Source organism: Agelaius phoeniceus, chromosome 1 (genome assembly GCF_051311805.1).
Source record: "Agelaius phoeniceus isolate bAgePho1 chromosome 1, bAgePho1.hap1, whole genome shotgun sequence".
NCBI lineage: Eukaryota > Metazoa > Chordata > Aves > Passeriformes > Icteridae > Agelaius > Agelaius phoeniceus.
In genome coordinates this window covers 143,003,074-143,020,352 of record NC_135265.1, presented here as the reverse complement: position 1 = coordinate 143,020,352, position 17,279 = coordinate 143,003,074, and the positions used below count along the sequence as shown (strand labels likewise).

The 17,279-nt window shown below is 46.1% G+C and overlaps 1 protein-coding gene across 5 annotated transcripts in view; it reads right to left on the bottom strand.

Annotated features, from left to right (window-relative positions):
- The window catches only part of NTAQ1 (N-terminal glutamine amidase 1), a 35,041-nt gene that overhangs the window by 10,757 nt on the left and 7,005 nt on the right, over positions 1-17,279 (bottom strand). Inside the window, exon 6 of one of the 5 annotated variants that reach the window (XM_077188716.1) lies at positions 12,253-12,387. The exons of 1 other annotated variant lie outside the window; for it this stretch is intronic. In XM_077188716.1, coding sequence (XP_077044831.1) covers positions 12,254-12,387 — 134 coding nt within the window. In that variant the 3' untranslated portion in view covers position 12,253. Of the gene's footprint in view, positions 1-12,094; positions 12,388-15,870; positions 17,274-17,279 lie in introns of those variants that run through there. 3 more of the 5 variants (XM_054651736.2, XM_054651869.2, XM_077188725.1) reach the window with 3 other exon arrangements.

Sequence of the window (17,279 nt, the reverse complement as noted above, 5' to 3'; positions counted from 1 at the left end):
GTACACTTCCTTGGAGTGCCCTCACTGCCTGTCTTAGAGCCTAATAAAAGAAGTTCAGCCAAAAAACATTTTGAAAACCTCTTATACAATGAATATTAAAATTGTGACTCTGCTTTGCCCCAGCTTTCCCTAATCCTCATTTCTACTTCTTTGCTTTACAGGCATGAACCCCAGTGAGCCATGTAGGGGATCGCTTTATTTTTGACAAAACCTGAGCTTTTCTTGTGATCAAAATTGCAGAACTTTGAAAGAGCTGTTTTCTAAAAGGCTCTATAAATAACTCATGTTGGTTCAAAGGCCTTCCCTAGGCTGGAAGGACACTAGTTCACTCCTCACCATTCTTGATGCACAGCATACTGCACTTTTTAGTTGAAAACAAGCAAATGTCTTTTTAATATGTTTTCCTTGGATAATTTCAGTTCTGGTCAGTATAGACCTTGAACACAGACAGCAGCACACACAGGTTGCAGCTGAGGTGCCAGGTCCAGTCCAGAGGTCCTGATGGTGCTGCTGCTTTCATGCAGAGGCTGGAGATGGGTGGTGGGACAGGAAAGACACCCACTCCCAGCTTCACAGGATAAATAAACAAACCACCCCATGGGACTTGTGTTTGTAGACAGAGAAACGCAGTCAGTGCAGGAAATGCGAGTTCCTCCTTGTCACAACACACCAGGAATTTTGACTTATTTTAGCAAGGCTTTTAAGCATTGAGTTAAACTAATTCTTACCAGCATTTATTTTTATTCTTAAAATTCATAAAATATGATGTCTCTGTGGGTAATCTTTGATGTGAAAGGTGTGTGTAATAAACTGTCAGCCAAGAAGCTGCCTCACTCCCTGTCTGCACCCTGTGCCAAGCTGGGGTGGGCTACAGTTTTGCTTTTTCTTGCTTTCCCTCCACAAGCAAAACTCACTTTTGTGAGGGATTTAGCTCATGCTCCAAGCCAGAAACCTCTTTCTCTCCTTCCTCCCACTCCAGTGTGGCAGCCCAGCTGGTGGGAAGTGTCAGAGGAGGCTGCACACCCACGGGGGCCAATTGCCTGGCTCAGCCTGGGGCCAGCCTCCAGCCCAAACATGATCCAGTCTAAGCTGCTGGAGCCCCTCTGGCCTGGTCGTGGCTGCAGGAATTCCAGTGCTGTGCCAGCCTGGGACCCAGCACTCTGTGGCCTTGCTTTCTCAGTAGGAGCTGTCTCTTGGTACCAGACCCATCACTTTTTCCCCTGGAGTTTGGGGCACATTTTGCCTATGGGTCTCCCACCAGAAGCTGACCAAGGTTTTCAGTATTGGTCCTCTCTTAAATTACTTTCTCCCAATCTTTTTATAGCTCTCCGACTGAAGTGGAATTTATTCTTTCTTTTTTTAATATAGCTGGAGGTGTAAATCCAGACAAATATAACTCCTGAGGGGGAATCAACCTGTCCATGCCACAGCTCAGCAGGGCCTGTGTTACTGCTGGTATATATAAAGCAACCAGGAGCCTTTTTAAACCTCTGAAACTGAAGTAATTTTTTTTTGTTACTTATAGCTAATTAAATGGTTCTCATTCAAAAACATTGTCTCCTGGTGGTAGGTAGAAACCTACAATCTTACTTTTACCACACACTTTTTATATTTAAAGCCTCTATTTTTAACCCAATGGTGGGATTCAGGGTTAATGCTCGTTAGATCTGTGTCTAGACAGTTGTGAAAAACAGGAAATGAATTACATTATAGTAGGAAAGGAGAATTTAACCTTTTCTCTCCTCACTGACACATGTGACTGAGGAAAATATGTTACAGCAGAGTATTTTGGAAAGTTTAAGGAAGTAGAAAAATGAGAAGAAAAAAAAAAAAGCTGGGTTTCCACAGGGCCTTGTGGGAATTATTACACAGAAAATAATGCACCAGACTCTGCCCTCAGCTACACCCGAGCAGTAATTTGTTTCCTCTGGTCCCTGTGGAAAAATTGCATTTTATTATTCCCTGCTTATGCTGAACATTCAGAAGGAAAAGCCAAGTTAGCCCATTTCACACACATGCACCAGCACATGTGCAGCTGCAAGAGAGCAGCCACTACACAACATCCTGCAGCACCCTGAGCCAGGCAGAGAGCTCTGCAACACCCCTGGGTATAACAGCACCTTGCACCCCTTCTCCTCAGGCAGCCCAAGGCCTCATGGTATTTTTGAAGATTTACGAAGTTATTTTTTGTTTTTTTGATTAGACGCCGAAAAAATGCAAAATTCCCTTGCTTGGCCCTTGAGGAAAGTAAGAGCCCAAAGTCTCATTGGCCCCGAGCAGCAGCACAGGGATACTGCAGTGGCTGAGCATGTAAGGGTAAAGCTTTAAAAATTTGCTGTAATGAACCCAGAGCATGAATTATGGCTGAACCAGTGTGGACAGCTGGCCGGGGTGCTCCTTACCCCCTTATTATCCCATTCCCTGCAAATTTGCCACTGTTCAATGCAGAACACACCGCGGTCAAGAGCGGCGCTGCCAGCGTCTTCCAGAGGCTCTGAGCGCTTTCCCCGGCCCCCTCATGTGGTTTCTTAACCCTCCCTGGACCCGGGAGGCTGCAGAAGCATCGAGCAAGTGCCTGCTCTGCTGCAGGAGCGCTGTCCCTCCCCAATGGCATCTCCCTGTGCCCCTGCCTGCTCTGCTGCAGAACTGCTGTCCCTCCCCAGTGGCATCTCCCTGTGCCCCTGCCCGTGCCCACTCTGCTGCAGGAGCGCTGTCTCTCCCCAATGGCATCTCCCTGTGCCCGTGCCTGCTCTGCTGCAGAACTGCTGTCCATCCTGGATGGCATCTCCCTGTGTCCCTGCCTGCTCTGCTGCAGAACTGCTGTCCATCCTGGATGGCATCTCCCTGTGTCCCTGCCTGTGCCTGCTCTGCTGCAGGAGTGCTGTCCCTCTTGGATGGCATCTCCCTGTGTCCCTGCCCGTGCCTGCTCTGCTGCAGGAGTGCTGTCCCTCTTGGATGGCATCTCCCTGTGTCCCTGCCCGTGCCTGCTCTGCTGCAGGAGCACTGTCCCTCCTGGATGGCATCTCCCTGTGCCCCTGCCCGTGCCCGCTCTGCTGCAGGAGCACTGTCCCTCCCCAATGGCATCTCCCTGTGCCCCTGCCTGCTCTGCTGCAGGAGCGCTGTCCCTCCTGGATGGCATCTCCCTGTGCCCCTGCCTGCTCTGCTGCAGAACTGCTGTCCCTCCCCAATGGCATCTCCCTGTGCCCGTGCCTGCTCTGCTGCAGGAGCGCTGTCCCTCCCCAATGGCATCTCCCTGTGTCCGTGCCTGCTCTGCTGCAGGAGCACTGTCCCTCTTGGATGGCATCTCCCTGTGTCCCTGCCCCTGCCCACTCCTCCCTGCGGGCTGTGAGCAGCCGGAGCTGCCGCAGGGACCCTTCTCATGGTGTGCACAGCACAGCTTTGCCTCCCTCGTCCATGGCTCTGCTGGAGCCAGATGTTTACGTTCGCTGATGTGCTGTCAGCTGGCCAGGAACATGAATATCCCTAGAGCAGAGCAACAAAGCCTTCCCAAGGATCCTCTGCGCCGCTCAGCCTGGGCTCTGCCATTCCTGCCCTCCTGGGATCCCGCTGCCTTTGGTGGCTGCTGAGAGCATGGAGGAAAGGGATTAGTCCTCTCCAGACTATTTATTTGCTTAGTTTTATCATGATTCCTTTTAATTTTGAAGGCACATGAACGTGCTGTGTACAAATCATTGGAATAATAGTGTAGTTAATTTTATGGCGTCTTTAGCACCGTCCAAAGTGGAAAAAAAAATACCAACCCAACCAGCAAACAACTGTCCCCGCAATGGAGCAGTCTAAATAAAGTTCTTTAAGCAATACAATATTTCCCTGTATAGCTGTCAATGTTTCCACTGCCAGTTTGTCTTCATAGAGGAACCAAGCTTTGGCACAGCTTATATCAGAAAAAAAATCTTTAAGTGTTTCCAAGGGGGTGTGGGGTAAGGGGGATTATGGAAGTTAAACTCACTAGAAGAGCTGTAGAATGTTGGCCTAAGGGTCTCAGCAAGGAAAGAGCCTCCATTTATGCAGATTTACTTGCCCAGGCTTGTGCCAGGGAGGGAGGGGGTGGAGCAGGAGGCCTTCCAGCACTTGCACCTGACCGGGCAGCAGCAGCCAAGGTGTGGATCCTCCCCAAGAACAGCCAGCTGCTAAGGGGAGTGGTGAGGAAATAATTCAATGTTGCCCATTGCTAATGCCAAAGCAAGCTCAGGAGCCAGCACCCACTGCCAAATGAGCTGCTGTGGAAGGAGCTGTCTGTACCTCTGTGTGCTTGGGGAGGCCCAGGGGCACGTGCATGCAGATGGACACACAGAGTAAAAGCTGCCTTTCAGAAGTCTCGCTCTGCAGGGTAAGGAAGGTCAATAACTTATTGTCAGCAGTAGCTTTGCTTGAAGGAGAGGCTTTAGGACATGGCTCATCCTGGAGTGGGGGCTGGGAGGGAGTTTCTGCATTAATCACTAATGTCTTTTCTGGTTTTTTTCATTAGTATCTTCTGCTTGATGTCAGTGTAACCTGCTTGACAGTCTACTGCTGCCAGAAATGGTGTTTGATTTACAGAAGAGGTGGAAAGCTAAATAGAAGAGGATACAGGTATTCCAAGGATCCTCATTTTGGTGTCTCTCCATGGCCACACCGGTCACCCCTGAGGTCTGCTGGCTCTGGAGACGGATGGACAAACCCCAAAGCTCCTCTTGCTGGCCAGGATGGGTTGCTGTAGTACCCTCTCAGGCATCTAGGAATCCACATTTACCTCAGCCCATCCTCAGGTTACCACATGAACTGCATGCACTGAGATCCTGCATCCCACTTAATATTTAATCACCCTTTGCCCTCATTTTCTTAAGTGGGCAGTGAAACCCTAGCTAGGCTGTGTGCCCCAGCAGCATGGTATTTTATTACAGAAAACTCAAAACAAAGCTTCCACTTGCTAATCCAGCCATGTGCCAGTGGCCATAGCCCTGGAGCTCCCAATGGCATTAAGCAGCAGCAAGGAGCAGCTGTAACAGTATTTGGGAGCAGGCTCTCCTCCAGTGTGCAGGCCAGGCAGATGACCTGACTGTGAGACACAACAATTCCAGCTCAGAGGAGAACCAAGTGAAGTTGGTGACACCTCTGTTGGACCCACACGTGTACTTCTGTCACGTGTCAGGCTTCAGAGCTCCTCAGCACTGGGCAGTCTCCACATGTGATGTTTTGGACTCTGTGCTAAGCCAGGGCATTTACTTTTTGAATGACCACAAATAATCCCCATTTCTGAAGATGTCTGTAAGCCCAGCAAGCATCCTTGCCAGGTTGGATGGGGGTCTGAGCAACCTGGTCTAGTGGAATGTGTCTCTCCCACAGCAGGGGGGTAGGGATTAGATGATTTAAAGTCCCTTCCAACCCAAACCATTCTATGATTCTGTGATCATTAGTAGGGTGGTAATGTCTTGCAACCTCCACTGTCTGCATTGCCCCTGCAGGCAGTGAGCAGAGGGGACCCCGTGGTCCCTGGCAAGGGCTGGGACCTGCACCCATGTGGCCAGGACCAGGCTGAGCCGTTCCACAGCCCTGGATGTCCACAGCAGTTCAAGGCAATAGGGCCACAGAGAACACTGGCAGAAAGGTTCCATCAGGCTCTGTGTCTCGGAAGGGTGCCCCTGCTCACACAGCACCAGCTCAGAGGAGGCTGCAGTTTTGCCTCTGTGTGTGGATCTGACCTCCATGCACCATGAGAGCATGGAAAGGCTGGCAAGCAGGAGAGGCTGGGAATGTGAGCGGGTCTTCCTTGCTGGCAACAGTCCCTCACTTAGTCTTTCAGATCTCAAAAGCACCTAACCTGGGGTGTTTTATTTAATAAGTATCAAATAAGTTAAGTGAGAATGACAAGTAAACAATCTACCCTGCAAAGGATCTCTGACAAATATGGCAGGCAGGGCACTGGAAATCTCAGCCTCCTGCTGGGAGCAAGGCAGGGGGAGCACCCTGCTGGTGACACCAGCAAGGAGAACAGCTGGGCCCCACAGCACTGGTTATTTTGCATCTCAGGACCGAGCATATTGATCTCTGTTTACTTTATGGGAACTCCATGGACAATGCATTTGAAAACAACTCTGGCCAGACTCACACTGTAGCATATTAAAAGGTATTTTTAGTACTTCTGGCAAAGCAGATTGAACTCTGCTTTTAGCTGTACTAACACAACTCCACAGAGTTTGCTGGCAGCCCTGCATATTCGTACCGAGGTAGCAACTGGTAGAGGTTACATGACTAAATAGTTGCATTTCCTTCATTTCCTTCAAGACAAAAACACAAGTGCAGATGGTGTGCTGGTGGGCTCCTGACTTACAGTGGGCTGTATTTTCTTCCCATTTTCTGCCTGAAAGAAGTTTGAATTGCCAAAGAAACATTGTCACACAGCAAGGAAAAATTACTCTAAATGTCGCCGCCTCGATTTGTGACGCCTTTGTTTTTGTACTGGTATAAATATAACTGTGACCATTTCATACAGCAAAGTGCTCTGTGATGAGTACAGTATAAATAGTGGAACTGATTACACTTGCTGTAAACAAGGACTGGCAAGCCTTGCTTCACCCCAGCAGTTAGAATGGTGGAAGCAGCAGGAGCTTTACAGCTTAATGGTTAAAAGCCACAGCAGAACATTTTCTCGGGATGGCTCCAAGCGTGGAGCTGGTGTGCTGCCATTTCAGCAGCCAGGCTGAGACAGGGGGAAGCACGCCACCACAATTGCATACTAAAAAGAAGGGAAGGCTGAGATAACTACCATCTTCTTACTGTGTAGGCTGTTTGAAAAAAAATAACATATAATGATTCCTGCCTTATTGCAGTGTTTGGGTTCCAGATATAGCCTTGCATGGGAAGGCTGGTATGATGCTGAACCAAGCAAAATGAGCATTTCCTGCTTTTAAGTAATATAATGTCAGGAATCCAGCTCACTGGAAACATCCTGCTCATCTTCCAGAGCAGGAAGCAGACATTCGTCACAAGTATCAGGTGAATAATGTCACTTCAGTTGGACATTGTGAGTGGCAGTTCACAGCCCAGGTCCTTAATGCTTATTTTTATGACTATAAAATGAAGCTTGGTACACCTCATGCCTAGGAAGTGGCTTAGCTCGCTCAGAAACTCAGGGACTTGCCAGAGGCCTTAGATAACTAAGTAAGATTTGTTTTAACTGCCCTCAGGATCCAAAGTATTTCCTACTGTAAGCATAAGGAAACGTTGAGGATACTTAAACAACCATATTTGTTTATCTTAGGTCAAACTGAAGAGATTTTCCAGAACTACTGCAGCTGCATTTAACTGGCTGAAAGGCTGCATTTGTATAGAGTGCTTCACTTCTGACTCCATGATCATAAAGAAAAAGAGGTGAGCTCCACGGGGAAGTGCACACAAACCTGGGCAGATGTCTCCAGACATTCCCTCCTCGGGTGTGCTCCATTAACCTTGGCCTCAACTGGGCTAAGTCCTGCATAAGGAGGAAGCCAGAAGGCAGAAGACAATCACGAGCATTCTCTCCCTCAAATTTCTGAGAAGGTAATTACCTGAAGAGAGACAGATGTCCGGGCAGGTTTCACCTCGAGAGGAGATGAGATTCTCCAAGCCTGAGAATCCAAAGTGTCATAGGAGGGCAAGCCCACCAAAGCTGGACCCATCTGCTCTGCTGGGTGACATGTGAAGTGAAGCTCTGCAGGTCCTCCCCTCCAGCACTGTGGCTCATGCCAGGTGTGGGGGACAGCCACCACCTGGGTCAGGGACAGTATCTCAGTAACGGTTCTGCAAGACACCCAGTGCAAGGTAGCTGGGACTACTGAAGGGACATGGTGGTATTTTCACACCTCATTCTTACTCCCTGGTACAGTTTTCTCAAGTCATTTAGTCTACAATCCTTGTTTCCTAAAAAGGTAGGGGGAAAAAACGTGAAAAATGAGAAAATTTGGATCAAACTTGTTGTAACAAGGAAAACCTGACCAGCCAGAGATGGACATTTTACAGTAGAAGCTTGGAGATCAATGGTGCTTCAGAGCATGCATGAGGCTCTGGCTGGACAATGAGGGTAGGAGGAGAGGAGGCCACACATGTCAAAATGCCCTGACCAAGGCTCTCATCCTGGAATTTGATTCATACAAATGCACCCCATTGCCCCTTTGCTTCCTGAATAGCCCAGGTCAGATTGCAGCATCCCCAGGTATCTAAATATAAACTGATAGCTAATCAATTGATCTGACATCCCAAGGTGTTACAGGCCTGTTTTGGTAGGAAGTGTGACCAGATATATTTGGGGATCTGCTGACCGGGTCCCCCGAACTGGCACATGGTGTGACAATGCTGCCATACAGCCCCTGGTGTGCAGGATGGGCTTGCACTGCCATGACAGGCTCAGGCAGCTGAGGGCAATACCTCAGCCTTCAGCCACAACCTTGCAAGTATAGATCACCTCTGCAATGCTGTCAGAATGATTCATTTCTAACTGTAACAGCTACTGGCAGGGCTGAGTGTGCAGGGACCACCTCTGTCAGTGTCCCAACCTGCACTTCCACTGAAGGCTGACTGCTCTCTCTGCTGGCCAACCAAGAAATGGGATTTTCTCAAGACAGACCTGGTCACATACAAGTTTGCAAGAATGCACTGACCAAAGAAATGCGTGCCAGAAAAAAGTGTCTGTTTTTCTAAAAGCCACAAACAGCTGAATAAAAGAGGTTATTTATCAAATAAACTATATTCTTAGGTAAAAAGCAGCAGCAAAGAACAGAAAAAGGCAGGAAAGATGTGGGTGTTCCATCTTGTGCTGCTGCAATAGCCTGCTGGAGATGGGAGGAACCACCTGGGAGATGGGATATGCCCCCATTACAAGGCTATCAGAGTCTCACCCTATGATGTCTAGAAATAAAAGGCTTAGAGCATTTCCAGTGATCAACAGAATACAGAAGTTGGGAGACCATGGGATTGTGAGTAACTCACCTGAGAGCAGGAGGTTTTCCCCTTGCTTTCTTCAATGCCTTACTCAAGGATCATCCAGTTCAAAAAGCCACCGGTTACGGCTCTAAGCTCATAAAAACTGTAATAACTGGACAAAAGAAAGACATCACTATGGAAAAGGACAAAGCAAAGAAGGCTGAAAGGGAATGGGAAGGTAAGATGCACTAGGAAATCACTGTACTGAAAGTGCATAAGCAGCACATCTTTGTCCTGGACGCAGTGGGAAAGCATCTGGACACAGTAAAGATTCAAAGTCTCAAGGGCTATGGACAGCATGGAGTGTAAGTGAGCACAGGCTGATCCTGTTGTGCCAGTGCACCCCAGACAATCAGCCACCAATGCTTTCCTGTTATTTCCTGTCTCTCAGTGGCACGAGCCCAGTTCCCCTGCATCAAGGAGTGAGGCCCTCCCTCAGCACCACCTCAGCTGGGTGGCTGCACTGGCCAGCCTGGAGCTGCACCTGAGGAGCAGCAGCTGTGCTCTGCCATACAATGTACCCCACACATGAACCTATCACTGCAGCATGAACTGTTTAGATACATCACTGGTCACAGAGCTGACAATTAGTGATGTCTGGCAATGAAGTTGCCTCCTTGCCATCAGATTTACACTGGAAGGTCTTTGCTTGTACTTCTGCAGGTACATGGCAAAGTGGTTCTCAGCAAACTTTGCTTTGCTGTCTGCAACTTACTGTAGTGTTCAGTGGGGAAGCCACACTGGTGGAGCCACCTCATTCATCAAATATGTGTTGAAAGGAGAGGTTAAACACAGCAAATTCCACAAAATAGTCAGAACTATTTGACTAACTCCAGTCAGGGTTACCTGGAGAAAGGACCAAAGAGGGGAGGAAAGTCACTTAGTCCCTCTGATGGGACACTAGGACTAATCAACACCAGAAAAGAGCTGGTTTCTGATAATTACAGTGAAGTGAGAAGATTTTCTTTGTATTTTGGGCTCTAAATGAGCACTTGATATATTCCCAAATTCTTTCCTTCTGATATCATGCCCACCTGCAAGGTGATGAAATGCCCTCAGACTTGAAGGGCTAGAGAGACAGCACCACACTATCACCATCCTCAGCACTGAATTAAATAATTCTCTGGCTTCTACTGATCCCTCTGGAATGACAACTTTTTACAAGAGCCATGGTTAATTATAGAAAAGCTATAATCACACACACCCAGCCTGCTACATGTAAAATTAAGCACCCGTTCAGAATGATTACAGAGAAAAAGGACTAACTCTTCACGTTGGTTTTTTTTAAACTTGCATAGTCTGAATAATGGTTGTGACTGTTCTTCTTTACAGCCTTGATGCTGAAACTAGATTAAACCAGGCAGGCTCTTGTGTCTTGACCCCCACTAAAGGGAGTGTGTCACAGATTTCATGCACCGGAAACCAGCTGAGGTTAAATCAAATGACACACTCAAGTAGGGAGGGATGAGAACCTCATGTTCTGTAACAACTTAAAGGGCCTGTTGAGCAATGCACAGGAACTCTGTGTCTATGAGACTCAACCACTTGAAGGGAAAGAAGTGCTTAACACAACCTGTTCATCTGAAACGAGGATCTTGGCATTCTCACCTCTGCTGTGTCTAACCCAGCAAACTGCTGCTGCTCTGCAGTGGCACAACCAGCCTTAGCATCACTCAGAACCAGTCAGCACCAACATCTGCATTCCCCAGTGTGCCTGCAACATCAGCATCAAGAGCTGCCATTTCATCCAAACATGGATACATCAGACCTTTTACAAAGGAGTATATATAAATCCAGCTGTTCCCTCTTGGGAGGGTTCATGCACCAGTTTATCAGGAATCCCAAGTTTCAACTCAGTTTCTTCTGGTGATGCTGATTCAGAGTGACAGAAACTGCAGATGAACTGTCCCACTCCAGAGGGGAGTGTCACAACAACTGCTAACAACTCCTAACTAGCCCATGTAATACACTATGTATGTAACAATAAACCTAGGTAATGCATACAAGATTCTTACAAGTTTCGATATTTTTCTTTACTTACAAATAAAATGACCCCTTAAAATCTTCATTGTGCTTTTCTTCACAGGAATGAAATATATCACAAATGTTTACTGTAGTCTCAATCCCAGTAGGTTTCCAAGGCCTGACTGGCTAAAGCCCTGAGCAACCTGGTCTGAGCGATTTGAACAGGAGATTGGACCAGGGACTGCCTGACCCTTCTAACCAGTATTCTTCTACCAGTCTGTGAGCCTGTGATGTGCTAGAGTATAAAGTAGAATAGGTCCAAAACTGAGAATTAAAGACCTCATTTTAGCCTGTTTCTGCAATTCCATGTTTAGTGCACTCTTCTAAGAAGTGTGAGAAACCCTCAGTCAGCACGATGGCTTTCCTGGGATGCCTGCAGGGATGCAGCTTGGTATCACCTCTGAGGATATTCAGCAGCAGACAGCCCTGAACAGGGAGGCTTTCTCACTCCCTTCCCCCCAGCCATATGGCCCTGCTGATTTCCTTACACCAGCAGGAGCAGCTGTCTGACCTCAAGGCAGGCCAGCTCAAGGAACCAAGAAGCAAAAAAAAAAACCCTCAACAAAACTTCCTTCTTTCTGTCAGAATTACCCTGAATTACCACAAGGCCAAACAAACACCAAATGCAAGAAAATGGGAGCAGGTGAGAATGCACAGCCAGCAGGACAAGCAAAAAATAGCAACTGCATCTTCCAGGAACTGTCAGCACTGGAACATTTCACTGAAATGGAAGGATTTAATTCTCCTCTGGCACAGCACAGAAACCTGGATACTTACCTGGTTTTACACAGTGCATGGAAGTTCACAACTGAACTACTAAATCAATTTTCCCTTTACACTTCTGCTAAACATGGACTAATCAGTAAAGCTAGTGAGGAAACTGAGCTGCACTGTCTATAATTGACAGCAATCAAAACATGAAGAAAACCATATCTCACTTTTAAAATGTGACAACATGTAGCAATTTAGGCTACAATATTCAGTATTTTATGCACATATTTTTCCAAATATGCAGCTCTTTTCAGTTTCAGCACAGTAGCTGGAAAAGCAATATGCTTATGGTGGCATGTCTGCCTTTGATTTGACATTAAAAACTAAGTGCATTCTTACATAATTAAAATAAAGATTTTTATTCAGTTCATGATATTTCTGTCTGGGTGTTCTATTTTTCCAAATACCTACTGCATGTACAGAAATGTAAACCATAAATACAATGTAAGAGCAGCAAAACAAAACATATCCACTCAGAACCAGAGGAACTTTGCTCACTTTACTGTCCTTCCAAGGAATAGCTGTAATCAGTCTGACTGCCAAATCGATGCACGAAGTCTGAAAGGGAGAACACTGAGCCCCATCCCACTTCGGGATTCATACTGATGAAATCATCCAAGTTCATCTTGGAATCTAAAAAAGGACCAGAAAATGGAAATATTTGAGTTCCAGATGCAGGTTCTGTAGCACAGGTACACATCTTTCAAAAAAACATTCCAAACCCTTCTTCAACAGTTCTGTTCACTCCAGCAAGATTCTGCAAATTGTATGGTGGTACAGAAACATCAATTTCCAGTCTCTGAAACATCACTTTTGCCCCCATTCCCCTCTCTGCCCAAGGCAATAATCACATTACAGGATCAGTAAGCATCCAGTAAGTCACTAGAAACCAGCATGTGTGGGTAAGATTTTTCCCTACAACAGCAGCCGAGAAGGGTCAAGTAGTGTCAGAGAACTGGAGTGCAAACAACAACCAACACAGGGAAGTGCAATGCAGTCTTCCTGCATTCACACAAATGGGTTGACTCAAAAGCAGGGGAGATATTATTCACCCATTTAAGTTCTGAACCAAAGTCAATGGAGTCACTTTTTGCACTGAGCACGGAGCTGACAGCAGCAGTCAGAACTGCAAGTTGCTCATTGTCTCTCAGAAGTGATTGGTCCCTTGGAAAACCTGCAGTTTGTTACTCTCCAGATTACAGCATTTATCTTCCCTCCAGCCCTGAACTTTTTCCTCACTGAACACGGGCCCACTGCAGGGCCAGAATATGCAGAGAGGAGGAGATGTATGACCTAAGCCAGTCCCAGCCTAGAGGGATGCTCAGGTGAAGAGGAGCACAAACTAGGCTGGAAGCAAATATTTATTTTTTGTGAATCCTGAATGACAGAGTTAAGTCAGGGGGAAAAGTTTAACTGGCAGGGTTTCAAGAGAAAAGTAATGATGACTGCTCTTTGCCAGGATTTAATCTGCTCTGTTTCCTGCAGGAGGGGTGGAAACCATTCTGTCCCATTCATGGATCCCAGAGAGCTCACTGGAAAAGTGCTGGTGTGCAGTTTTGGGTTTAGGTGCCTTATACATCCTTTTTCCAGAGTTGGCCTGGTACAAGCTTTGTTGACTCAGAACCATGCTGATCAGAGGTTCAGTTCTGATAACAAACATCTGTGGGCTTGTTGTTTTGACTTCTTACCAATGATGTGCACAAATAATCTTTTAAAATGACCATTAAAGAAAACTGGCTGAGAATGAGTTTAAGGAACAGAATGGTAAAGCCACTGTTACACTTTTACTTTACAGATTTACTATTAACAGCTCTCCCACTGTAATAAGTATTTACTTTACCAGGGATGATTAATGTATGCATTTAAGGATAAAGAATCAAACAAGAGGAGGCTCTAATGAATAGATTATAAAATCCAAAGGATGGAATTTGCTTCAGCTGCAAAATGCTTGTCTAACTAGGCTTACCATTATGGACAGTGTAAGCAAGGAAAGGAAGATGATATTCAGGAACCCCAGACCCAGGAGTGCCAGGCATAATCCAGCCCCTGAAGGCCTCTGTTTGCACCACATCTACACTAAAGCACAGCTTTGTGATTTGCCTAATCCCAGCTTTCACCCTTTCTGAGGTATGGCCCCTAAATCTTTTCTTGCTAACCTGTTTGAACTCTGTATACAGAAAATCCTTATGTCCAGCCAAGCATGCTCCTACTGCTGAAGTGAGTCTGGCAGAACAGGGATCCTTTCTGCCTATGTGGGAATTTAAAATAGCACAAGCTCAGCAATTTGCTGTCATAGCTCAAGAACAAATTAGTAGTGGGTAACAGCTCTTGCTTGCTGGAGCTGTTACCCACTGTTAAATCTGTTAAATCTGTTACCCACTGTTAAATCTGTTTTCCAGTTTCAAACTGCTCTTTTCCCCCCAGATGCTTTTTCAAAATTAATGTGATTCTTCATATATGTTAAGATTAAATAAATAAATAAATAAATAAATAAATAATTCTCTGCTTTATGTGAATTGAGCATACTAAAACAATTCATAAAACTGTTCTGTGAATGGGAAAGCAGTCCAAAGGAGATTGTTCCAGTAGTTACAAACACAGCTGCTGTTCGCAACTTGGAAGTTGCTGCCACAATGCCTGCAGGAAATGAAATTTTCTCTAACTTCGGAAGGATTGTGGCAGATTGTTTTACCAAAGCAAACAAGTCCATTCCTGCGAAAAGCGACGGCCTAAGAACCTGTCGGTAGATGGCACTGGAGCAGCACGGGAGGTGTCCGTAGGGAAAACCTTAGTGAGACCTCTCCCGTTTTATTCGTGTAATAACAGCCCCTCTATGCTGCTCTTTCCTATCTGAACGCCGTGCATGCCGTGTTAGACCTTAGAGCGTTAGGAAACAGCTCGGCAAAAATGCACGAGAATACCACAAAGTCCTCTTCCCGAAGCAGATAAGAATGACAAACATCAGAATTTTAAAAAGATACACCTGGATGCTACAGCTGGCAAACCAAGATGGAGATGGTCTCTCCACAAAAGCACAGAGCATGTATCCTACAACATTTTTACAAGACCAACAGCAACAGAATTATTTTATTTTAAGATTTACATTACCCTTGCAGTCCCCCTCAGGTGCTGTGACTGCTATACTAGCTTGCATTTGTGCAATGTCTACAGCTCCATCTTCCTCTTTGACCAAACTTTGTTACACACAACCCCCCCAAATGAGACCAGTCTGGCCCATTTTGGGATTCCTGCATAACTTTATTTTTGTTTAAATCACGTCTGCCACTTTTACCCCAAGCAAATAAAAGGCCACTCACTATCTCAGGCATTGTTAGCCATGATACTTGTGGCTTCTGCCAACAATAGTTAGAAAGCAGCGTTTAAGCCAAGCCTCAGCTTGGCTCACAGACCTTGGACTAACTCAGTGTAACAACAGCTGCCCAAGGGCTGCTGGAAGCAGGGAAGGGAAGTCTGGAACAAAGCCTCCAAGATCAGTTCTGCTGATGCCTAAAACCTTGGGGGCAACTAAACGAAAGCTGGACTCTTCACACACTTGTGTAGGTGTTTACAGCTCTCTTCAGATCCTCCTCCCTCGTCTGAGCAGGGAGATAAGTCAGAAGGACTCTTCCCACTCTCAGCTGGGGGGCTGCTGTCTCCACCCTTAAGATAAAACTGACTGTGCAAACCATCCTGGCTGTAAAACACAACTTACCACTTTATATTTTGCAGAAAGTGGTGTAACTTCAACAAGCCACTCTGGCAATTTAAATGCTTCTTGCCAGTTGTGTCTTTATTGTATCTATCTTACTTGATTCATTACTTCCACAAAAGCTTACAAAGTAAGGACCTAACTTTAGAGACTGGAGTCTTAGTCTCAAATGAGAGCAGCAGAAGGTTCCATGAAGTGCATAGGAGCTGCTGGTATCCCTATCAGTGCCTTTTCACTTTCACTAGGATCCTGCTGCCATTTCAGAGAGGAGATACAGAAAGCAACTGCAGACAGCTGCTGGGTCTCTGTCTGAGAGATTTCCTGTTACATGTATGTTTGATACACAGCGTCTCCAGAATTTCTCAGCTGTCCTATTCATGCTCTTCAAAATAAATTTAAAAACCAAGTAAAATCTCATCATTATTGACTACCAGGAATTTTATTAATAATAAAAAGAACAAAAAGCTTTTACAAATCAATCCAGCAAGTGTGTTACTGAACACCTTGGGAGAACTGAAATTCAAACCAGTGATTTTCAGTGTTAGAGCTGCTGCTAACATTTGCACATAAGCCACACAACCATCTGTCTGGAGTAATTTTGAAATACACTGTGCAAGCTGCATTTTACACAGGCTTGCAGTAAGGAGGGCTGATCTCATCCTAAGTCATAAACTAAACAGAATCAGAACTCATTAATTTGTGGAAAGAAGATTTAAAAGAAAACCAAAGGTTGGGCTCACCAGCTCTAGAATAATGAATCTGTTCACCAAATCTCGTTTTTTTATTATTTTAACAAAATATCCTGTTTTTTTCAACAGGAGGTCACTGGCAAACAGGTGGGACCAGGGGAATGCTCTGCAGCTCAGGTATGTTTATTCCAGCAGAGCAGCTTTGAGGACAGGGCAGGGTGAGAAAGCTGGTGCAGCCAATTAGGCTGGCCAGCCCCTCCTGCAATCCATGGCAGCAGAGCAGAACAGAGGCCAGAGCAATGCCAGTAAAATACACAGAGGCCTAACTCTGGGAAACAGCTAGAGAAGAGCCAGATCCAAGAGGCTAATGCTTAGCATGTGAGTTCTGAGGAGATACTGAGGAGTCTGAGAGGGTTTGGGGTTTTTTTTAGTGTTGTTTTATTGATTGGACTGGAGCTGTTTGTCTTTTAGAGAAATGCTTTTAAAAATCACCTTATGCCAGCTTCAATTTTTTTAGGCATAGACTGGAATTTATGACTCCGTGTAAGCTTATTTTTGATGATTTATTTTGCAACCCCATGAGCAGGACAAATACAGTTTAAGATTTATTCCCTTTGAGATACTAGTAGGAGAAAAATGCTTCATTTGTTAATGATCAAGATTGCTCAATTCAACTACAAAAGGTTTTGGTAGCAGGGGAGGGCTGTAGGACTGGCTCCTCTAGAAGCTTCCCCCATGTCCAACAGAGCCAGTGCCAGCCAGCTCCAGGATAGACCCACCTCTGGCAAAGGCTGAACCCATCAGTGATTGCTGTAGTACCTCTTCCTTTAAGAAATTTAAAAAAGCTATTGCACAGAAGTAATTGTGGCCAGAGAGGAGTGAGAATACGTGGGAGAAACAACTCTGCAGACACCAAGGTCAGTGAAGGACAAGGGGCAGGAGGTGCTCCAGGCACCAGAGCAGGTATTCCCCTGCAGCCCATGGTGAAGATGATGGTGAGGCAGCTGTGCCCCTGCAGCCCATGGAGGAGCCTCAGGCTGGAGCAGGTGGGTGCCCAAAGGAGGCTGTGACCCCTGTGGGAAGCCCATGCTGGAGGAGGCTGCTGGCAGGAACCTGCAGACCTATGG